Genomic DNA, 24,860 nt, shown 5'->3' with positions numbered 1-24,860 from the left:
ATAGATGTGTATCTATATATATTTGTGTTCATGTATGTCTGTCTATATGTTTTCATATATGTGTATATCCATGTGTGTATATACATGTATGTCTCTACCTGCAAGACATACTGTACAAGCAGATATATGCAGAGGTGTTAGACACACTATCCAGAAGCCACTGAAAGACCGAAAGGCAAAGATTTATAGCAACGCTATCTAGCATTTCTATACCTTTTAAAGATTCCTAATAGACTTTAGGATAATAAAAAATGGTTTGGTTGCATTTTCCAATGGTTGTCATGAGTTGTGTTGCATTCGTGAGTGATGGAAATACTCATGAGTTAAAAAGGTTCTGACTTCTGGCAAATGAGTTTCTACAGAAAATACTGAGCGGGGAAAGGAACTTTTCATTTCAAAACCAGGACTTGGTCACTCGACTAAGTGAGAAGTGTTGTGTGACTGGTTCCTCATTTATGCTAGTTATGAAACCAAAACCAAAAGAGCATTGGATAAACTATAAAAAGCTACCTTCGCTTCTGAAACAACTAGAAGTTTAAGGGGAACAAGGGAGACATAAGTCTCATTTGAAAGAGACAGATGGCTTTGTTAATTATAGCTGTACGCTTCCACATTTGCTCTGCTCTGCAGTACTACCAGGGCAGCACCGGCTTTACTCAGCTTCCCCTATGCACTGGCCATAACTCCTCAAAAAAAAGCAGATGTGGCATTTGGTCTCCGCAAGTTCTCGTTTGTAATATGAGACACATGCTTTGCCTCTCTGCAGAAAGGGAGCAGGTAACGGACAGACACTCACTGCCTTGCTCTCCCTGCTTTTTCTGCTAGGAAACAGCCTTGACCACAGTTTTGCATGTATTTATCCAAGATGTAACTGCATAGCACAAAGCCAGGGCTGTTCAGAGAAGCAGAAAGACCAGAAATCCACAGCTGTGCTGGCACAGTTCTCTGCCCTGGGGAGACCACTCACTTGCTGCTTCTCCCAGTACCATTGCTCCTTTTCAGTTCTAAAATCTTAATTTCCAGCAGAGAACGTGCTGTGTCTGAACATGCGGCACAATCATTTCCACCTGAAAAAAAACTGTTTGTCTGTAAAATATCAGCCGGTGCATATGGCAAGAGATGGGACTGACTGATCCCCAAACTCTCTGCTTCTACCACGGCACAAGAGAACAAAGTTCAAAAGTAAGCTTCATCCCTGCCCTATTTTGCAGACAAAGAGGGAAAACTAGCTTGTACAATTGACTGGGTTTGGGCTTGAGAGAGACCCACCGAAACTATGCATCATACGTGTTTTGTCTGTGCTTAAAGCTGTTTGTGTTTTCAGAACCTCCATCTCTTCTGAAAAACAAAGAGCTGACCTTTGTGCATTGCCTCCGTAAAGCGCTCATGGTTGAATGCTGGTGCCATTCGAGTTGCCCAGTGCCCGTCGTGGCTGATCAGGTTCCCCTCTCTTCCTCCCTGATAGTTTCATTTTCTGTCACCACAGAGGTAGCGTTCTTGCAGGAACTGTACACAGTGTGACAGCCAAGCAATGGATGTCAGTGTGAACAAAAATTTACATATCTTTCAGGACACCTGAAGAGAGAGGTAATAGGGTTAGAGAGTTTAGTAAGTTCAGGTAAGTGTATTTTGGAAGGAGTAAAACACGTTCAGATGATTGACATTTCCCTCTCTCTCTGCATCTCAGTATGGTCTCTTGGAGAAGGAGCTCCAGAAGAGACAGAAAAACGTGATGACTCCCAAAGATCCACTTTATTTGTCGAAAAGCCTCAGAGCGGTTCAGTGAGCGTTGGTAAGTGCTGATCAACAAAAATCAAAAGCCACTTCCAGAGAGACAGAGACTGAGGCAGAACCTGGAAAGGCATGCGGGGTTCCTGTGACACTCAGCTTCTGCCCTCAGCTACAAGTACTTCCACTGATTTTAGTTGGACGTGAACTCCACTCTTCGAAGGCAAAAAGGACTGTATGAAGAGAAACAAAAAATGGTTGCTTAATTCAAGACAAACTCAAAATCTAATAGTTTACTGAGCACAATGGGTAAGAGGTGTAGTTTCTGGGGAAGAGAACTGGTTACTGTGATGCTGTTACTGATATGTCAGGAAGATCTACCCAAAAGTTTGCAGCGTGGCTCAGAGATTGCCGGGTCAACTTTTGTACCCTCCAGCGGTGTGTAAATCAGCAAGCAGACTAATAGGGGCAGCTCTGTAGGGAAGCTGGTAGGGTCACCCCACTGTAACCATTCTGGGGAATTTGCTCTGGAGTAGCTCTGGTTTAGTCCGGTGACCGCTACACCTCTCAGCAATTGGACCACAGGTGTTAAACTCTCAGAGCACATCTTTGGTTTTAATTCCATCCCAGAGGAATCCAGTTCAAGCACTGTGAGGACTTTCTGTGGCGTGAACCAGAGCACAGTAAATGGGGACAGTCAGGAGGTTCACTTCCAAACTGCGCTCCTGAGCCATGCTGACATGGTAAGGGAGCTGCACCCTACGCAGGGTAGCAGCAATGGTGAGAAGTTCAGTACAGTCTACTTAATATGTCTTCTGTGTACTTGGATACACTAAAATGTGATCACATGGTTGGGGTTTTTTTTATATGTCTATTATTTTTCTTGGTTACCGATGAGAAAAAGAGCATTTTGGGAGGATTTATTTGGAAAATAAATACAAGGAGTTACACGTATTCTCCTCTGGAGGCCATGACTGTTAGGATGGAAACTCAGCAGGGGCTGGGCGGTGGTGTTCTGAAAATTGAGGTAACTTCTACTATTCCCAAATTACTGTTTAGAGAAGACTCTCTCCCCTGCCTTCTCAGCTTAAAGAATTAACGACAGAAATGCATGAAGAGCTCCAGTCTTTCTTTTCCAGACTGGAGTTTATTCATGTTACAACTGCCTGGTAGCCTAGGAGCACCCGTGCTTATTTTAAGCAAGGAAATTCAAATATTGGGATCAACTCGCCCATGACAACATGGAGTTTTGTCTCATCTAATTTATCCTGCCTCTCAATGTCTCAAGCTCCACATTGTCATGGGCAAAAGGCTTCCAGACCCAAGATCATCAGTCCCTCTAACACTGCAGTACTGTCACAGCCTGTGTGACTCCATCTGATTCTTACCGTCATGGTAGAGCTAGCACATGGAGACTGGAAGGACCAGTAGTAAAAGAAACTTGTACAGGTGTGACTGACCAACCACATGTTCCTCAATGACTGCATTATTCTTTTCTCTTTTTAAAAGGTGGGAACATTACATTTATAGCCAAAGTAGAAGCCAAAGACCTTCTCCGAAAGCCCAATGTTAAGTGGTTTAAGGGAAAGTGGATGGACCTGGCCAGCAAAGCGGGGAAGCACCTGCAGCTGAAAGAGTCCTTTGAGCGTCACACTAAGGTGTGTCTTTGTTTTTCCTTCTTACGAGGGCACAGATCCAAAGAGAGCTTAAAGAACGATTAAGGACGACAGGTAGAAATTCAAGAGCGGTGGATTCTAACCCTGGCTTCCCCATGCAGATTTCAGTGATGATCTCTGACCCTGCACAGAAGCAGACTTTCTTGCTCTCCCAGCACAGGACAGTAGTGGTGGGGAAATCAAAGCTTTCTGTTGCCATTTGTGGGTTCCAGGTTCTTTCCAGAGCCCTTTGCTTGAGTTATTCCTTACTCCTGGTTTAGGTCTGAAAGACTAAACTTTTAACTTCTGTTTTATGCAAATGTATCTCCCACATTAATGAACGATTACGTTTGATTTTTAGATTCACACATTTGAGATGCATATCATTCAAGCGAAAGAAAACTACGCAGGGAACTATCGCTGTGAAGTATCCTACAAGGACAAGTTTGATAGTTGCTCTTTTGACCTTGAAGTCACTGGTAAGATTCCACTTGTGTCTGTAAAGTTTTATAAAGCTCTTTTTTTTTTTTTTTTTTTAACTTGAAATGTCACCTAGTTCTGTTCAGAACCTTTAAAGGAAGTAATTCTTAAAGTGAACGTTTTTAGCATAGAGCTCAGAGAATTTTCTTAAGTGTCTGTAATTTATTGTTTAAATGAACATTGGGATAGATAGCACGGGAGACACTTATCCAAAAATTACAAAAGCTGGCAGATAAAACTAGTATTGAATTCAAATCAGGCTCTGGCAGGCAAAACAGAGAGCTAGGCTTAGGGCTGTTCAGAGGGCAAGGCTTCATCTGGCAGCATCTGAGCAGAGGGACGTGGAGTGGTCATGGCTCGCCAGTGCTTTGCCCTGTTCCAGGCATGGTATAACCATACTCCATAAAGCTATTTCTTCTACTCTTCATCAAAAGAAATAGCACAATCTGGAGAGTGCTGGAGAGTCATACCTGTGTCGTCTTCTGTGTTATAAAAGGCCATACTCTGGCAAATGTTAACCCACAGGCTTATCTTTTCCTTCGAGAGCAGTTCTGCCAGCACAGCGGCGCGCACATACCTGCATGGCCAGACTGAGAAAGATGGATGTCTTCCGAAATGCCAGGGCCAGCAGCCAGTGGACAAAATAGTTGTTCACCCTCATAAAGCACGCCTACCAAATGGCCCTAACTGTTCGTTCGCCAGTCAGGGGAACCCGGTCACAGTTAAGGGGACATTTGATGGCTGACTGACAGCCCGAGGGGCATAGGTAGGTGTGTGACTTCAGAGGCCAGCGAGGCAGGGGACAGCCTGGCTCTGCATCCGTTCTCTGGCTGTGGATCATCACCACTTAGTCTCATCCAGGCTGGCACAAGTGGGTAATTCACACAAGGGGGATTCACCCTTGCTCCGAGAATCAACCTGCGTCTGCAGCTGGAGAGAAGACTGCCTCTTCCCTCCGATGCTGAGCGTACTGAGAACGTGCAAGAGGCAAGCAGGAGAGAAAGGATAGGGAATGGGAAGACCAAAAGGCCAGAGCCTGTGTCTAGGCAGGAAAGGGACCGGAGAGAAACATCACAGAGACAGATGTCCTACACAGAACTGCAGAAAGTAGTTTAGAGAAGCGCATTAAGTACAATTAGCTGAGCGTGGAACAGCTTTGCATTTATCAGAACTTTTACCAAAGGAGCAGAACAAACTGTGGTCACTTAGTGGGAAACTGAAGAAATTTCATACGCCAGATCACACCGATTACATAAATTACATTGATTTCAAATTATGTTTTTTATTACTGTTATTTCGTAGAATCTTCCCAAGCTGCTCCATCCATTGACATCAGATCTGCTTTCAAAAGAAGGTAACTTCAAACAGTGATCCCATGAAGCTCCTCAGTAATGGAGGCTGGTAGCGTGCACAGAACTTGCATCTATATTGGCAGGCAATTGTATCAAGTATTTAAAAAAAAAAAGCTTTTTTGTAGATAAAGATTAAAGAAGTGGTATTCAGAGTGGTTGGTAGTAGGTAGAATGAAATAGTTACAACTCATAGACAGTACGTATGATTTTAAATAATCTGCTGTGAAATTACAGTGTCATTGCTGTAAGGGAAGATGGAATATTTAAGGCAATTACATATCTCTTTCTTTAGAGGTTTTTAAAATAATGTTTCAATTCACTAAAATATTCTACTGCGTTTCCTGAAAATTCACAACTGCAATATGAAAGTTACTGGTCCCAATCCTATACTGATTAAAAGCAGAGAGAAAATTCACACTGATTTAGAAAAGACAGGATCTGGCTTTATGTTATCTTACAGTAAAAAAGTATGCCATAAGGCCGTCATTAGAGAAAAGCTACAAATAACATATTGCATAGGCTGTAAGATTGTGTCTGAAGTCTTTTCTTTTCTTAGTTACCTTTGTGATAAAATAACAATTCAAACCAGTATAGATTGTGACAAAATAGTAACTCAAACCAGTATAGATGTCATCTTTACATTTTGTGGAGAAAATTGTCTTAGAAGGACAAAAGTATTCAGAATGAAAATGTTTAACAAAAAAAGATTAATGCAGTTTATTAATTTACACATACAAACAAAGTTGTAACATAGAAGTAACTGCTTTTATTTAGAGAGATTTGATTTAAAGATTGAATGCAAATGATATTACGTTCAAGGTGCACTCCTTTCTTGATCACGTTTTTATAAAACTGCAATAACTATTCTGCCCAAGCAGATGAGGATATTTGAATATTTTCTGATTTTCTAAGTAATGTCTTGCATGCAAAATCTAGGATGAAATATTGGCATAATTTGACAAAATTTGCAGGATTTTGCCCTTACTTTTAAGAAGTATTAAGGGTATTTCTTTTATCTGTATGTGCTTTATAATAAGGTATTACTGCTTAAGGTCACATTATAGAAAGAAATGCACCTTCACAGGACTGTGATTCTACCTGTAAAAATGTACAATGTAGTGTTTCTTCTTGTTTAAACTGATTTCTTCCTTCATTTAGAGAAAGGGTAAATCTTAAGTGCAATGCTTTGCAATCAGTATGTGACAACAGCTATGCATTGTTAAAAGCACCACCCAGCAATGCAAATCTTTGTTTTACATTCATAGCAAAAGATCAGCACAAGCCCTTTGTTTTTATACACATACATTATGGAAATGAAAAACAAAGCTCATTGTGTTGACTAGCTCACATTTATTTGTGTTACTGAAATCTAACACAAATCTTGGCAAATTTATGTATGCAGTTACAAAAATTTGTCATCAAAGTATAATAACAAGCAATACAAACCTTTGTGTTATTTTTCACAAGTGCCTAAGGAAACGTAATTCGTGTGAAAAAGAATACAAGTTTGTGTTGATTTTATACCATTATTTGCGTGTCCGGACAGCGTTGAGTATATGAGACGTGTAGAGCGTTTGCAATGCGTGTTGTCTAAGTCTTCCTGTATTAAACAAAGATTTGATCTTTTTCTATTAATAACAGCGGTGATGGACAAGAGGATGCAGGAGAACTTGACTTTAGTGGTCTCCTGAAACGTAGGTGAGAACCAAGTGATGCAGTGAGCAGGTGTGGATTGCAAACCATTAGGTTCGCACACAGAAAGAGTCAGGTGTAGCATTAATAACTTCTTAAGAATTTTCTGACTGTTCTTTTTTTTTTCAATGTTTCTAACTGTCATTCTCATAGCGTAATATGCAAATGTTCAGTTAATTGTACCTTTAAGCGTGCAGAAAAGAAACCTCAGATTTGAGTGCACTGGGGAAAAAGTGAGCCACAACCTAAAGAGGCCAATAACATTTAGTTTACTTGCTATTTATTTTGTGTTTGCATGGAGGGTAGAGGGGGACAATTTCCTACACAGGGATGAGCAGTTCAGAAAATTGAGTCTGGTGCAAGAGTAAAAAGCTGCAAAGGTTAACTTTGTCTCTTTGGGTACATCTTAATTTGATTTTATAAGCATCCTGATATGAAAAATCATATAACATGCCTTAAAACTGAGAAAACCTCGGGCACATGTTTTTCTGGTTCGCCTTAAAAATCTGGCGTTACAATAGCTGTGCCTCTATTTCAGAACTTAAACCTAGCTTAGTCTTTTAACAGATTAAGACAAGATAATTAGTCGTTTTTTTAAATTCATCACAGAAATTCTACATGCCGTGGCAATCAATGGCAACTGACCACAGAGAACTGGAAAAGGAGCTAGATCCTTTTATCTCATCTATCACTTACTCTGAAAGGGGAGAACCCAATATGCAGTATTAATTACATAAAAAGTTCACAATGGGCTCATGGGCTATGATTGTGAGGATAGTATTTAAGCAACTGAGGCAAACGGGAAAGGCTGAAGGTAAAAGTGGGCAGTGAAAGATTTACCTGAACCAGTTCAAATCCACCAGGTCTTTGGTTTCTTAATCTCCTCATCCCTAATTAGGATCTTCGGTTTGGCTTTTTATCATACTAATACAATTTACCACGACAGATCTCATGACTGCCTGAGGGGTGTTTTATTAGGAACATGAGACTTGCATGTAAGAGGTCTTGGTGGTTTTTTGTGGAAAGAGAAATGTGATTTAAGAGTCTTTATCACTTCACTAACAAGTAACTCACGTGTGTTGTAAGATAAACACTGTATAGCCATATACACATAGTATACCGATTGTGTGGTTAATGGGAAAAGCAAACTTGTAGGTTTTAAACACCATTATTTGATATCGGTCAAATCCGTTCATCCCCTCCTTGCTTCAGGCACTGAAACGCAACCTCATACTTAATTGAATAAGAGCTTAACTGAATAAGATTGCTAATTAAGCCCCAGTGTGGATCTTAATATCCATTTTTATGAAGACAAATACATGTTTTCATTTCAATTTTTTTCAAGAGGCAATGTTGCAGGTGCATTCCTTCTCTTTTGTGTGGTTACATTACCAAGGAAAGAGCGAGAACTTTTCACCTGCGGTGCATAATACTTGAAACATGTTTTTAAAAAAAACCTAAATGCACAGAATCTATATATTGCCTGTTTTTTAATTTCGTGCTGGTCTTGCAGGAAGGCAAACCAGTTCTTATCTCAGTAAGCCACTCTGTGACTGGTTGTGCTTCGTCAATGCAATGGATCAGTAACGGCACGAAATTCCAAAAGGCAAAAGATCTCAAAAACACTCAAACATTTAGGTCCTTTTTTTTTAAAAAAGGTACATCTTTCAATGCGATGCACATTTTGGGGGAAAAGATCTGAAAGCGATTTTGTGGAGACGTCAGTCTGCTTGGGACATACCAAGCATTGTTTGCCCACTACTCACAGCAGAAACTGTAGTGGTCTCAGAAGAAAGTTGGTTTGCTCTAAGTGTCTAAATTTGTTCTCCAGTTATGCCAGAGGAAAAAATGAGTCCGGAATTAATTATTTCAAGCTGGTTGAAAATAAGGATACTCTAACTGATCCTCATTCTCAACTACTGCCTGATTTAAAGGGGTACATTATCTTGATTCCCATGGTGTGTACCTCTCCTTAGCACGGACAGGCGTTGCATGGCAAGTGACCAACCCTGGGGGGGGAGAAATGCCACCCCATGGGGTGTGTCAGCTTTTACATATGTTTGCAAGCTGATCTTGACTGGTCACCATGCAGAAGGAATCTCACGAAACGCCGGTGTTTGCTGTACATAGTCACTCTCCAGAAAGCATGAGCACAGATAAAAATAAAAGGAATGAAACGTAAAATTACAGACCTGAGATTGTCTGACAATAATTCTAAGATAGCAATGTAAGCATTTCAAAGACTCCTCAGTGAGAAGCTTTTTTCCTTTTTAAAATAACACTGGCGTATTATAAAAATTAATAACCCTCATGGATTAAACAGCAAAGTGGTTATCCATGGTTTCTCATCCAACCATGCAGAGATTCTCAGGGACCCCCAGTGCTACCTCTGTATACGTTAAAGAAAATTCTCTGTCAGACTTGATCGACCTCAGCTGTAACAGTGTCTCGCTCCAAAGCTCAGTCTTTTTTTTATTTCTCAAATGTTTATTTTCTCGCTCTGTTCTCTAAAGTACTGATTTCGTTAGACCAACTGGATCAAATCCGAATGATCCTGGTCTGATCTTAATGAATTTATAGGAAAAAATGTCTAGATTTCTCCTCCAATTCCCAGATTGCTCTAGCAGTTCGCCTTTTTGAGCTAAGCTGTCAGTCTCAAAAATTGTCATTTTGTTTAGCATGCTTCCATTGTTCTCTCATTTAATGGCTGCCATTGTGGAAATAATTATACTTCTCTTTATTGGTTGTCTTAGCCTGGAGTTGCAGATAGTAAATATGGTATCGAAACTTCTGTATAAAGGTGATGCTATTCACACAGGCCTCTGAAAACACTTCCTGCTCTTAAGACTGAGATAAACATGGAAGCCAACAGATCCATCTTGCAAGTCCAAGCTGGTGTGGAAATCTCCAGTTCCTATCCATATGCCAACTTTAAGTAACTCTGAGAAGCATTGGTGTAACTATAAACAGACCCACATTCCCTTGGATTTCAATGTCCTTTCATCGGTCACCCCTAGTAGCAGTTACAGGGACTCAGGGTTTGAAAGCATTTTTGTATAATTATGAGATGTACAGATTGGACTCAGATCTCAGTGTTGCCATCATAAATTGTAACTGATTCCACTCAAGTTACAACAGATAAAACGGATTTAAGTGGGATTAACCCATATGTTTTTATAGCACTACATTTTCAAACTGTATTTTTTTTAAATAATGAAGCAATATAAAAACTCTCATAACTGATCACATCAGAAAAGGCCAAATTAAAACTTGTATCCAAATTCTGCCCTGAAGAAGTGTAAAATAAGGTGGGAATGTCATTCTGAGCTATTCTAGTTGTGCCAAGTGAAATAAAAAAAATATGATGGCAGCCTTCAAATTTTGATCAAAACATTTCTATCCTCACCATAGATTCACCTTCACCTTTTTTTGTGGTGTGATAAAGCTTCGCTAACTCTTCTCCCATATTTTTATTTTGCTACTGTTAGGGAGGTTAAACAGCAAGAGGAAGAACCTGAGGTAGATGTGTGGGAGCTCCTGAAGAACGCAAATCCCAGTGAATATGAGAAGATCGCTTTTCAGTATGGTATCACTGACCTGAGAGGCATGTTAAAGCGTCTGAAGCGCATGCGCAGGGAAGTGAAGAAGAGTGCAGGTATGGATAAGGCAGAATATTCTTATGTTCAGTAGTCAAACATGAGCGTCCACCTTAAAAACCCAAACTTACTTCATTTCCGCGTAAGGGGACTTGCATGCTACAACTCAAGCCTTATTACTGTAAGAAGTTAATCAGAAGAAGGCTTTTATCCACTGTGCTTTCTGTGAACACCCTATCCCATTCAGTGCTTACCAAAAGCATCCCTCCCTCTTGGCCAAACAGCAGTTCCAACCCGAACGATGTCCCCCAGTTGTGTGGAAAGGTATTATCTGATCAAACAATATGGAAATTAGATCTTATCTTTAAGATCTTCTGCTCTAAAATAGAGTGACTCCAAACACACTGTTTGCTCTTCGTAATTTCATTTTGCACTTAATCTGACATTTCTCTGAAATCCCAGCAGTATTAAAAACTCTCCACCCTGCACTGGGTGAGAACATTCAGGCATGTCTTTCCCCATCTACCCTCCGTAATAGTAGGAGTGGTGTAATACATGCATAAATATAGAGATGTGTTTATATGTATGTGTATATATAAGTATATAAAATACATGTACATGTTGCATAATAGGTATACACACACACACATATAAATACAATACATTATCCATTATATTATTGTGGCATTTGCTTGTTCCTGGAGAGCATTTCAGAACTGGATGCAACATGTACATCTGCTGTTCCACTGGTTTCCTGGAGGAGCCCCTTTTGCGTAGGTGGAATCCTCCACAAATCCAGCTGCATTCCAGCTGCTCGATATACCCTCTCTCCTCACCCATTACCTCACATCAGAACACGTGTTGTGTTACTACACATTATTTTTTATTTATATTTTTCATTTGCTGGTTTATCTGAGTCTAGCCACAGTTGAGGGAGGGGGAAATGGATTCAATGAGCTTTGGATGAGCCGCTGGGGCAGTTTCTGTACCCGGTGGAGCTCTCTAAGGGCTTGAAGCCCAGAGAAGCTCCTCAACTTCCCCCGGAAGTCTGGAGCAGTGCTGGAAGCTGGGGCAGGAATTGCGTGGCTGGCAGTAAGAGCCGCTCCCCACCCAGGTGCATCATGTGGAAGTGCCTGAATGTCTTACTGGGCAAGAGGCATCTCTCAGCACCTGAGACCAGCCCACCTGGTCTCTCTCCCCAGTTCCCTGTTGAGTAGGATGGAGCTGCCAGCCATATCAGGATTTTTCAGTGGACATGGTTTTCCCTACAGGAGGGGCTCTAGGTGTTGGGGAAAACGTCTGTAGTAGTGACAGGACGACAGTAGGGCGTTCTTCGCCTCACACCACCTTTACTATAAATTGGAGTGTTTTAAACTGCAACAAGATACATAAAATATACTTTTCAGATTTAATAACTCTATTCCTGTTGTGTCAATGTGTTGTTATAATTTATTTGAGGCACAATTTATTTGAGCCACAAATATCTGCTCCCCTGCAACTCTCCACACCTTTTATGGCTGGCAATATCTAAATATTGATGTTAAATTGTTTTGAAATGTTTGAGTTGCACCTGGCCCAGACCAACTTGGCCTAGATTTGCACATCTCAAAGAACCTCTTTTGAAAAGCCCCGTTAGGATTCACAGATGGACAACTTTTTCCTGGTATCAAATATTTTTGCAAATGTTTTGCAGGTGTAACATTTATCACAGGTGCGGCTGCAATGTACACCATGCAACCTACAGAAAGAAGCGGGAAAGCTAATTTGGCTTTTAGACAAACCGATGTGTTTATTCTGACAGTGAGAAGCTCAATAGGAATTTTAGCTTAAGATTCCCTGTTAACTTGAGAGGTGGCGCTAATAGAGAAGTCCTTCGTAGCAGATTCATTGGAAATGATTCCATGTCACCAGTTGTATAGCATTTTATTCTGACATGACATTCTCAGCAAGCTGCCAAAGCTACAGCTACCCAATCCTATTCAGAATGCAGTCACACTGCAAAATCCTGAAGAGACAGACACTAGCTTGAACTTGCTCAGGATAATCAGATCTGCGTAGCTTTGCACTTACTCTAATGTTTCTTAGAAAATAAACTGATTCATGTGGACTAGCCAAGGAACAGAGAGTGATTCGTAACATTGTGTGCAGGTATTCTGACAGCTTTGATGAGATTTATGCCATGGATTTATGCGATGTCATTTCAGCATTCATATTCTTGCTTGTTTTCTGATCTTCTTTTGCAATAACACTTGGCTCCCACAACAGCTTTTGCCAAGGGTCTTGATCCTGCATATCAGGTGGACAAAGGAGGTAAAGTAAGATTCATGGTGGAGCTAGCAGATCCAACAGTGGAACTCAAGTGGTATAAAAATGGCCAAGAAATACGACCAAGTGCAAAGTAAGTGGTTTGATCATATGTAAGCAATAAAACGGGTACACATTTACTTCCTTGAAAAGCGTGTTGCATAGATCTACCTCTGTGCTCAGGTTGCACCGATTTTATTCCTGAATTTCATTATACGTGAAAAGTATGCAAATGATGTTATAATGCTCATGACCCAGAAAAGTCCACCGTATGCTAAATATTAATGCAGATTGGCTCCTTTCCCTCAAGAGAAAAGAATTAAAGATCCTTAACAAAACACGGAGCCCTTTCCTACTGGGTAGTTTTTAAAAAGTCAGGAAGCACTGTGAGTAAATAAATCTCTTGTCCTCAGTACTATGTCCGAAGGAGGTCAGAATCTTTCTGCAGTAGTTGGGTGCTGACAGGTTTAACATCACATACTTACCCACCTGGCTCATAAACCACCAGAAGAAAGGGGAGCAAGGTTTGTCTCACCTTCCACTACCCAGTCCATGCTTACGCTGAAGTCAGCAGCCTGTATTAACTCAAAATGACTTCAGTCATGTGCAACAGGTCTCCTGTACCCAAGCTGCTTCATCATTTGTATCACCTGCACATGGCTTTATTCTCTGGCTTTTTCTTTAGAAGAAGTGGCTTTTCAGGTGCAGACGCTTGAGTAATTGCAAGCAAGGGCTGGAAGTTGAGCCCAGTCCCTACTGTGGGCATAACTGTCGTCTTACAACCTGGTGCAGAAAATCCCTTTCCAAAGTCAGGCGCAGCTAGGAATGAGGATGTGCAACCAGTAATGCATAACAATGTAATGTTCCTTAAATGTTTCTCAGTGGCACATAATCCTAGCAACTTTCCCCTCTGGCCTTGTGAAAACATAGTAATTACCAAAAGCCCTCTTACAGAGGAAGATTTCCTTAATTCTGTGGCTGCAAAAGTCAATCAAGGATTGCAATTAATATTCACAGTTGACAAAAAATGCATGATACAGAGGGTACTTTTTCTTTAGCTTCTTTATCTGCCATGAGCAGTTCAGAAACATTTCGCAGGCACCTATATGGATCCCTTTCCAGTAGAAGGACATGGATTGAATGCTCCAGTGCATTTCTTCCAGGCTGCTGAAGCAGCTGTCAGATGCTAATGAGCTTTGGTCATTACAAGCCTGGAGCAGATCTAAACTGGTGACATAAAGGTGAAAGGCTCAATATCCCATTACCAAAACCCCATATCCCATTACTGATCTCTTGTGCCATCTGGCCTACCAATAATACTAACTTCTTAACCTTGGCTATTATTTTACTTCACAAAAATGTTAAGAGTGTTGGAATGAGGATGGTGTCCTGTTACTGGTTATTTTCATCTTTACCCATCTAGAGTTTCAGACTCCATTTTTTTTTTTGCCATCCTTCAGAGCCTGCTCACTTTTTTTTATTTTTTCATATCACCCAAGCCTGGGATTTTGGAACAAACCAGAAGATGCTTGTTGTCACCCCACATCATAGATCTTTTTGTTAGAGTCTATGAAGGTTCTGTTGAATCTCAGAAATTGCTTCCCAGGACAACTTTTCCAGTTCTATGTAAAAAAACAGGATTTTCACCTCTAATAATCCTGAAAGCATTTTCTACGTAAAACAAAAAGGGTCCAGCAGGTTTGCTAATGTACCTTTGCTGTCTTCCTGTTCAAACAGATACATTTTTGAGCACAAAGGTAACCAGCGAATTTTATTCATCAATAATTGTACGATGACAGATGATGCTCGCTATTATGTAACAGCTGGTGATGAGAAATGCTCCACAGAACTGTTTGTGAGAGGTAATTTCATCAGCTTGTTCCTGTTTCACCTGCTATAAATTGGGGTGGCTTCTTTGAATGCAACAGAAGTTAACAGGGAGGATCTGGTTCGGTGTATTTTTGTATTTGTACCGGCAGCCCTTAGGATCACTCTGTGTTTCTATGGTTCCCTGGCCGTTTTTTTTCCTCATCCCATATTTAGTAATTTAGTGAAAACCCTGAAATGGTGTATAGTTTATTTCATATTGTGCATTGGGATCTAGTGGGGCTGTGATCTCCTTCATAGTTATAAAGCCATTATGGAGACTTGTTTGTCATAGCGTTGGCTTTTCCTAACACCACACTTAGATACCTGATGACCCTGATACTCTCGATCCAACTGATCTGTTTCAAGTACCTTCAGATCCAGCTTTCTAGCAGTTAGTTTTCATTCCATCTGCACAGATTTAAGGGAAGATTCTATCAAAAGGTACGAATGCGTTGCCATTTCTTCACCCTTTTTGCTCCTACAGTGCTGATACTCTTAGTGATAATATTCATGGCATCACTCACACATGCACAACAAAACAAACAGGAAAACAAAACTTACAGTGAGAGAAAAAAATCATCACGTATTTCTGAAAGCTGTTTAAAATAATGGAGCCCATTGCCCCTATAAATAGCATAGAATAACTTTTGTACAATCTCTTGCTATTAAATAAAGTTGAGTTTTGACAGCAGGAATGGCTTAAACCGATAAGATAGGTCATCAGGTGATCTTATTGTGCACAAGGAGCAATAGGACCTAATGAAAACACAGCTTTAGAAGAGGGATCTGTGGCAGGCGAGAGGGGAATGTCAGCCTTGCAGGTTGACTTGTCTGGACAAAATGTCAATAAAAAGGGATGCAAAGGTGGTATTAATCTGAACAAATGGTTCGGAGTTTTTTTTTATTTAGCACATTGACTATTGTAATCTTAATGAGCAATCGTTTTTCTGATTTAAGGGAGAAAAAGCTGCAGAGAAAAAGCTGAGACTGATATTTAAAAGACATATAGATGTGGCACTGAGGGACATGGTTTAGCACTGGACTTGGCAGTGTTAAGTTTATGGTTGGGCTCTGATCTTAAAGGTCTTTTCCAACCTAAACAATTCGATGATTATATTATATTACAATTTTAAGGTATTATCATCTTCTATAGCATGATTTTGAAAACCTCTTTCACTTAGTTTTCTCTCTCAGACTGTAAATCTGTAATTTTCTTTTTTGAAAGATCCTCCAATTTTGGTGACCAAAGGCCTGGAGGATACCAGTACCTATGTTGGTGAACGCGTAGAGCTGAGCTGTGAAGTGTCTGAGGACGATGCGAACGTGAAATGGTAAGCCACACTTCGAACAGATACTGTTTTCCTTGAGAATAAAACCCAGATTATTTTAATTGTAGGCAAAAATGTGGATAGCTTTTTCTGTACTAGTAAACTTGAAAATTGTTAAGAAAATCTCCAGAAAACATTATTCAAAAATGCAGCAACAGCAAAAATATCCTTACACATTCATGGATGAATGCGTAAGGAATGCACCTTTCCTTGTGCTTTAAGCCTTATAAAGTCTCTGGAAGTTTCAGTCTATAGAAGTCTTATTTGCACGGGACTTCTATTGGAAAAATAATCATTCTTTGCTCTCCGTCAGGTTTAAGAATGGTGTAGAACTTCCCAATGACCCTAAATCTCGATATCGAATCAAGGTTGAGGGTAAAAAACACACTTTGATCATAGAGGAAGCTGCAAAAAATGACAATGCAACTTACTCCGTAATGACAACTGGAGGCCAATCAGAAGCTAAGCTTTCGGTTGATTGTAAGTATAATTCTATGATTCTCTGATTCTGTAATACATCTTGTTCTTGAATATGTATGTCACAGTTCACTAGTTTACAAAATACATCATTTGCCTGCCTTTTCCTGGGTGTTTAAAGGGAGAGTTATATTCCATACCAATTTCTTTGCTGCAAATCTCCAGAACGGTGACTTTCCTTTAGACACTTTGCAGTAACAGGCAATGAACTAGTCCTGTTTGAAAACTTCCTGTCACTCTGTTAAAATGGAAAACAAAGCTATTCATCCAAAGATATGATACATCAACAAAGTGAAATTTCCAAGGGAAGTATCTCCTTTTCTTTAATCTTTTCAGGTTTTCACAGGAAAGCCAAACCAAGGCTTTTTAGCCAAAATCAGAAGAAAAATATGTTGGAAAAAATAAGCACTTCTATAACTAGGCATACTGTTTACAGGCATCAGGGTCACTTGACCTGAACTCATGGGTGCAAACACATGAGTATGTAGCTCCCTCAGTATTGTTTATGCAATATCTCTTTTAAAAGCCTGTGGGTTTTAGTGAAATGTATGTGCCCATCCTCTAAAGTTCTCATACGTTATGCATAAACATACACTGTTTTGTAATACTTATACTGCTTTTGACAATTTTGTACAAATTGGCATCTTAAGCACAACCAATTCATGCTGTTCTATTATCAAGTTGGAAATTATCCTCCATGGCTATTGCCTCTCTTGTCTTTCTTTTCATGCGACTTCTTCTGAGGGTTTTCCAACTGGCTTTCTATGAAATGCTGCCTTTCCCATCACTCTTTTTCCATGTCAGATTATAGTCAGGGATGTTTATTGCTTACAGATGGTACCATGCGTTCAGCCCGGACTCTAGTCTACAGCATCTAATCTTCCAGAACTGAGGCACCAGTTCTCAGACTCAAGTTCTACAAGAAGCTCGTAATATCTGTGGGTATTTGTAGGGTGAGTTAAGGCAGTTTAGCAAACACGAGAACAAGTAGTGTATGAAGTTAAGCTTACTGGCCAGCCAGCCTCTGCTAGCAGCCTGACAAAACAGGTTGAGAACTGCAGTCCCCACTTGTGACGAAATACTTCGGCAAGTCTCCAAATTGTCTCAGATCAGCTGGGAGAGCTATGAGAGAAGTTAGACCACTGCTAGATCATGGGGAAGGTGGGTTGCAGTCTCTTCTAGTGCATAGGTCTGGGGGACAGGTCTTTCACTTCTTGAAAGTTTCTTACTGGACTCAGGAGGATGGAAACACCCTACCTCCAGCACCTAAACACCAGAGAGGGGACGGCATTCAAATTATGCTCCTGGACTTGGTTCTTCTACTTCCCCAGTCAGGGCATGGGTATTTTGGATCACCCTTTCTAAAGCATCAGAGGTTAATTTATGTAGCTTACATGTATATATTACTGGTATTTTGACTTAAGAACTTTATTATTGGAGCCATTTCTCTGATTTGAAGACTTTTGTGATGTCTAGTAGCAGCTCCGTGACAGAATCTTTAACTATTGTTTGATGTTAGCATTAATATCTCTGCTTCTGTTTTCCTAAGTGAGACCACTGAAGATATCACTTGCACTAGAAGACCAGACTGTGAGGCTTGGACAGGAAATCCACCTGAAGTGTGAGATATCTGAGAACGTGGAAGGAAAATGGTACAAAAATGGGCAACTGGTTGAAGCTAGTGACCGTGTAAAGCTTTATCACAAAGGAAGGTAAGCCTGTTGTGTATTGACTTTTGATGGAATAACACTCTAGAGATGTGCCAATATGTGGGTTACTTCACTGAAATTTTTCTAGTAATCAAGTCTAACCTCTGTCCATCAAATATATTTATTTTTATCATCATAAAAGCCATGTCTCCTTTCCCCCTTTCATCTTGTTGTCTTTTGGCTGTGGAGGACAACAATCAAATCCTTGATACATCTAAATTCAAGCTATTAATTTTTCTTGACATTGCTGTTGCTGCTGGTATGGAATATTAAGTAGTAAAGCAAAATAATTGTTAGACATTATTTAAAATACATAGCTTTTAAATGTCTGTTTTTCTGATTGATAGCTTCTGTTTGTGTCAACTCAGACCATGTATCTCTGCCCATGCAAAGTATGTGGAGATATTAGGTCCCTTTGCATTTAGACCACTCATGCAGCTGGGAACATGCTTCCAAACAGGCTATGAAATATTTGCATTGACTCTGTAACACTCAGTGTCGCAGTAAGGGACAAGTGCCACCTGTGCAATGACCCCTTGGATTGACATAAGGTGAAGGAGCTCCCCACAACCCATCTAGGCCCACAGGGTGAGGTGAGGGAAAGGGGAGCAGGAAGGGCACAGAGGTGAGTCCTAATTTGAACAAAGCTTAACCACAGCAGGTGATAGGACAGCAAAAATACCATTGTACTGAAAGACACAGTTAGGTAGTAAGAGCATATGATTTGCTCATCTATTTCTTTATTCTGGCAAACAAAGAGTAGGATGGATCCTGTCACAAAAATCCCACAACGGGATCACCTAAAGATTTCTTCCTGAACAACCAAATTACAATCTAATGGCAGCAGCACAGAATCCCTGTGTCAAAGAGGTTACGCTCCTGTACTTTTCTATTTCTGTGTTCATTTACACTGGTTTCTTTTTCCATTTTTTACAGAATCCACAGATTTGTTATAGCGAGTGCTGCTGTTGATGATGAGGGTGAATACATGTTTGTACCAGATGCCTATAATATTAATATTCCATGCAAAGTACATGTTGTGGGTAAGTATATGAAATAGTGACTTATATGTAACATTTCTTTCTCTGACCTTTGGAAATTAAAAGCAGTGTGAAATATCCTTGATTACAATCTGTTTCCTCTGAGCAGGCATCTACCAGAGAAAACAGACCTGCTGCTTTGGCAAAGTGCACATGAGCTAGTCAGAGCGTGCTTTGCCTGTGCTCAGGATCTGCTCATAGTTTACAAGCTTGGGGGAGCTCTTGGAGAAGGCTTCTTGATGTTGAATTCCTAAACCACTATTAAGAGTTTGTGTAAAACACTTATTGCTATCCACCTTTCAGATATACAGTGTCGTCTTCTTTGAAGAATTAGCTTGCTGATACTGCAAAACGTGATTCAGTTTGGTAAAAGATGAGTAGAATAAGTACATATTTACCTCTTCCCTAAATATATTAAGTGATATCTAGAGAGCAAAATGTTTCTGGACAGCTTTTATTCACTCAGCAAAACAGAAGGTTGGTTAATGATCACAGTCTTTCAAACAAAAATAAAACGAGGCATTGACTCTTCCCACAACAATACCTCACTGGCTTTTAACTGCAACCAGCAACTTGGAAGTCAAAAGGAGAGCAATATAAATGAGCAGAGTTTTAGAAAATATGTTCTGTAATTGAAGCTGAAAGAGGTGGGATATCTCTGTTAGAAAAAGTGTTGGCGAGGTTCAGGGAGAATTAAGAGGGCAGAAGGACTAGAGGGGTATGCCCACCCATGTAACTTCCAATACATTAAAAAAAGTTGTAGGAGGATATTTGTCAGTTGTTCTCCATACACATGGGGTGCAACAAAAGTTACCGTTTCATTTTCAGAAAAGCTATTTAGGTTAAGAAAACTTTTAAACTGTAAGAACAGGGATGTCAAGCATGGCAACAGGCGTCGTAGAAAGCCTGCAGTGGAAATTCTCAAGAGCCACTTAGAGGAAATCTCTCTCAAAGTTACTTAAATATACATAATTCTGCCTTGGGAAGATAGATTTTTTTTTTTTTTTTATGGTCCTACTATTCCAAAATTTCTATGGTGCCATGATTTATTTTTCATCAGATAACTATTATCTTAAAAACAAATATTCTTCACAGATTTTGTTCTGAACAAAAAATCAGTTGACTAAAAATACCAGGAAAGTACAAAACATAGAGCATGTTTCTCTATGTTGCAGACCTGTGCCAGGTCACTGAGCTCTCAGAGTGGCAGCCACATGGCAAATTTGGACAATCTCTCCTTTTTCAGATCCTCCTAAACTCCATCTGGATGGTCTTGGGGAAAATAACACTGTGACTGTAGTGGCAGGAAGCAAACTGCGACTTGAGATCCCTATCACTGGCGAGCCGACTCCAAAAGTTATGTGGAGTAAAGGGGACAAGGTACACTGTCGTTATACACATTTCTTTAGCTTAACAGGGGGTCTTTGTTCTTCAAAAAATAGCCTTTATCCTTGTGAAGACATTGATTTTAATGGCAGAAAATGAGGAGATGCATTTTATCTAAAAAACTCTTCTTGCTCAAAAATGAGGGCAAAAATGGATAAATATTATTTAGTATCTTTTGGGTCTTTTTATGGCATAGCTGAAATTGATGCAGGAAAAAAAAATACAGTTTTGCTATAACTAAATTGTAAAATGAGTGGGACATATGAGATACAGAAGAAAACTAGTGACGATCTACCAAATGGCTACTTCTTCTGTACCTACTGCCCAGAATGGCTGCCAGGTTTTGACAGGAAGTCATCGTATGGTCTGGTTTTGGAAAATGAACGATAAATTCTGATGGAGTGTCAAGTCTCAAATGAAACAATAGGCCGGTGGTCTTGCATCTGGTGTCTTGATGCAAAACTTTGCACAGATCAGTCCCTGGCTGTGTAATACCAAAAAGCCACTTTTCACATTTCAATTTTCATTGTGGTATGTGGAAGCTGGAACATGTTGTTATTACTGAATTCATCAGACCTATCTGGTCACTTCTCTGACTACTATTTTTCAAATATTAATTGTACTATCACTGCTGTGGACTTGTCCAAATAGGGAATTATTCTAGGAGAGCTCTTACTCCAAAATATGTGCCAGCATTTGAAATCTCTGAGGACAAGCTACTGACAATTGCAATCCCTCTGACCTTTAAACTGAACAAATTACATTTCAGTCTGACTTTTGGGAGAATACACGACTCTCTCTCCATCAAATTAATGACAGGTAGTGTTGACAAAAGCATGTTTTTGCTCACAGGACAAGCAAGCCTACTGCTTCTTCCTTTGAGACGCAATGGCTGAACAGGGTACTAAACAGTTACCATAGTGTAAAGTTATTTATTTGTCCCTCAGTTATTTTGTCATTTTTGTGATTATTAGATGACTGAAATTATGAGCTTTAGTGTGGTTTTTCTTACAGTTGCTTTAGTACTTTTGTTGGTGTCCTGTACTGCACTTGAATTTTGATTTTTGAGCATTTTGATTCTCAAATCCAGAAAATATGACTTTTCCCTCTGCTTACTTTGATTCCTAGTGGATCACAGACAGTGGAAGAATACGGGCAGAAACATACCCAGACAGCAGCTGTCTGGTCATTGATGCAGCTGAGAGGGAAGATTCGGGTCCTTTCAGAATAACGTTAAAGAATGAGGCTGGAGAGGACACAGCTCTAATCAACATTAAAGTGGTTGGTAAGTCATGCAGAACAGCACACATGAGCTATGTCTTTTATCACAGCCCTGTTCAATAAATGCTCCTCGAAGAACCCTACTTTTCTGCACCCCAACAAGAGACAAATTCTTCCTCTCTCTGAAGTGTCTCTTCTGTAGATGCTGTCCTCTCTAGCTATCAAACTGCTGTAGATTCTCAGAAACCTTCCGTTTCCCTGCTTGTCCCCATTTTCAGACGTGGAATTGAGGTGCAAGGATGCTACGGCCCAGCGTTACTGAAGGACACAGGAGCTTAGCTTGGGATTTAAGTAGCAATTAATTACCACTCTGCTGCCACCTCATGTTGCTGGAGCCAAACTTGTGCAGTTGCCTCAGGCTGCCCTTAACACTCGCCATTCTCCATGTGGCTGTGGGCCCTGTCTTACCGCATGCCCTCGAGTGCCTCTCAAGTATCTTGACTGTGCTGAAGAGCTTGGCACTTATCCCTTCCTAACCACCTGCCAGGATCCACAAAGACCCTCTTTATCTCTCTCTCTCTCTCTCTCTCCTCATTAGGAACTCCTGTTGCACTTCAAAAACTATCCAGATCCTTTTCTTACTTGACATTTTTTATTTCAACCTATGCAAAAAGAGGAAAGATTTTTTTTTAAAATAATATTTACTTTGTTTACAACAGATGTCCCTGATCCTCCTCAGGCACCAAATGTGACTGAGGTGGGTGAAGACTGGTGCGTTATGACCTGGGAACCTCCAGCAAATGATGGTGGATCACCCATCTTAGGTGCATACTTTTTTTCTTTTTTTTTGTGGTGATGCCCTAATATAGACAAAAGCAACAAACCCCAAATAATGAAGGCCATGTGATCAGAGTTTAGCTCAGGTCTTGAAGAGCTGTACTTTGAGTATCCAGTTGCAAGAATGTCTTTGACTTTATTGGATACCTGTTTTTCTAATGCTTTGAGATTTGTCATTTTGTATGTTGCCACATTATTAATCCCCCTACTTGAAAGACAACCTCTTATAATTCCAAATTTAGAACTGTTTGAATGTTAGCAGGAATTTCAGAAACAATTTACTGAGTAAATTTGAATATCTTCTAATACACTGATCCAAGAGGAAAGTCAGAGGGGCCCAGAGGCCGGCAGAATCAGGCCCTTTTCACTCTGAACTAAATACAGCAGTGTTGTAAGTGAAGTCAGAAAAAAAGCTTGTATGTGGCCATGAAAGCCAAACAGGTGACTATCAGATAGCTTGCAATGGGAAAAATTTAACTATAACCCCTAAACTGCTCTGAGGCTAGAAGGGCATATTGAGCTGTATGCCATTGGGCAGTCAAAAAATAGACACCCCACTACTGAGTTTTATGCCACCACTTAATATAATAAAACTTTATTTGGTCAATAGGATATTTCATTGAAAGGAAAAAGAAACAAAGCTCCAGGTGGATGAGGCTGAATTTTGAACTGTGTAAAGAAACAACTTTTGAGCCAAAGAAGATGATTGAAGGTGTTGCTTATGAGGTCCGTGTATTTGCTGTTAATGCAATAGGCATTTCCAAACCAAGTATGCCTTCGAAGTCCTTTGTTCCTTTAGGTAAGTAATCAAGAGCAAAGAGATAGGTATGCATTTGGAAAATTATCATTAATACATTATTACAGTCATCTTATTATATAACTGTAGTTTTTGTTGCACTTGTGTTGCTCAGGACTTGTCTTTATTAGGTGTTGCATAAACTACACGTCTATCCCTGAAGGATATATAGTCTTTTATAAACAAGAAACAAGGATGTATAGACAGAAAAATGGTGCGCTACAATAAAACAGTGACATGCTATGGGTGAGCCTGATATGGTCAATACTACGGTCAATGTGTTTTAAGGACCAGAACTAATAGTTTCACATTTTTGTGTATCATAGGTACCTCCTGAGACAATAGAGTCAAACTATTGCCAGTCAAACTGGCAATTTAGAGAACTGATAAAGATGACGGATTACAGTCTTGGTTCTTTTGTGTCTTTCTCCTGCTATAAGCTCACTGGCTTTTGGCCAAAAACTTTCAGGAAAAGTGACCAGAAGTCTAAAGATCACTGTTTGCAGGTACCACTGTATGAAAATGGGACTTTCACGTTTCAGCCCTTATGCTTTGCTGCTACACAGTAGCTTGCCATTTAAAAATGTGCAAGTATTCACAAATAATCCATACATTTCCATTCCAAAAAAAAAAAAAAAATATCACGGGTATACAATCTATCATAAAGGTAGAAATCTAGGGAAAAAAAAAAGTTAATTTGCCCAACACTGCAATAAATCATATGATAAGACACACGTGAATAGTCCCTAATTTCACTCTATGCCACTTGGATCCCCATTAGCTGAAGTCGGGGTTTTTTTTTCCCCAGAAAGGGATCACATATTTTCAATATCCTTTTGCAGACAATCCAGATTAGGCTTGGTCATATTTTATACTATTCTGCATGTCATCTTCTTGCTTCATATTAATGTAACACCTAGAGGGCTTTGTCATTCACCTAGTGATGGACTAATTTGGTGGCCTTTTCCTGTAAAGAAATAGATTTTCAAACTCTTGTGACAACCACAAGTCCCAGTAAAAGAAAGGCGTCTCGTTCTGCAGGCCAACAAAGGCTCCCACCTTGCTCAGCGGCACCACCGCAGTGCAGAGGAGGAGGAAGGTGGTGGCTGTTATTGCTACAGCACGCTCTCCTCTTGCCAGAAAATACCTGCTGTTATAGGATACACAATTTCTCTGCTCCACCTTCTACCGCTCCTTGTCCTCCTCACTCCTCAGCAGGAGGAATTTAACTCTGGGTTAGGCTGCAGGCAGATATAGGATGAGGTACCTGCTTCTCCTAATTGGGCAAGACATGCCAGGAACGATTGGAAATGCCTGGTAGGCAGGATTTAGCCTGTCACCTGACAGCTTGACGATGCTAAATTAGAGGAATAAGCACCATAAATGCATA

At 40.1% G+C, this 24,860-nt stretch overlaps 1 protein-coding gene across 1 annotated transcript in view; it reads left to right on the top strand.

Annotated features, from left to right (window-relative positions):
- The window catches only part of MYBPC1 (myosin binding protein C1), a gene marked incomplete at its 3' end in the record, with an annotated part of 74,665 nt that overhangs the window by 31,835 nt on the left and 17,970 nt on the right, over positions 1-24,860 (top strand). The window contains exons 7-22 of the mRNA XM_082499553.1: positions 1,688-1,792; positions 3,238-3,386; positions 3,745-3,862; positions 5,166-5,217; positions 6,857-6,913; positions 10,396-10,562; positions 12,769-12,901; positions 14,545-14,669; positions 15,902-16,007; positions 16,318-16,484; positions 18,031-18,193; positions 19,127-19,233; positions 20,477-20,610; positions 21,745-21,901; positions 22,557-22,661; positions 23,285-23,473. Of these exons, the coding sequence (XP_082355679.1) occupies positions 1,688-1,792; positions 3,238-3,386; positions 3,745-3,862; positions 5,166-5,217; positions 6,857-6,913; positions 10,396-10,562; positions 12,769-12,901; positions 14,545-14,669; positions 15,902-16,007; positions 16,318-16,484; positions 18,031-18,193; positions 19,127-19,233; positions 20,477-20,610; positions 21,745-21,901; positions 22,557-22,661; positions 23,285-23,473 (2,034 nt within the window). The remainder of the gene's footprint in view (positions 1-1,687; positions 1,793-3,237; positions 3,387-3,744; positions 3,863-5,165; positions 5,218-6,856; positions 6,914-10,395; positions 10,563-12,768; positions 12,902-14,544; positions 14,670-15,901; positions 16,008-16,317; positions 16,485-18,030; positions 18,194-19,126; positions 19,234-20,476; positions 20,611-21,744; positions 21,902-22,556; positions 22,662-23,284; positions 23,474-24,860) is intronic.

This window comes from Vanellus vanellus, assembly GCF_965231255.1.
Source record: "Vanellus vanellus genome assembly, chromosome: 1".
Classification (NCBI taxonomy): domain Eukaryota; kingdom Metazoa; phylum Chordata; class Aves; order Charadriiformes; family Charadriidae; genus Vanellus; species Vanellus vanellus.
This window is presented reverse-complemented; position numbering and strand designations above follow the sequence as displayed.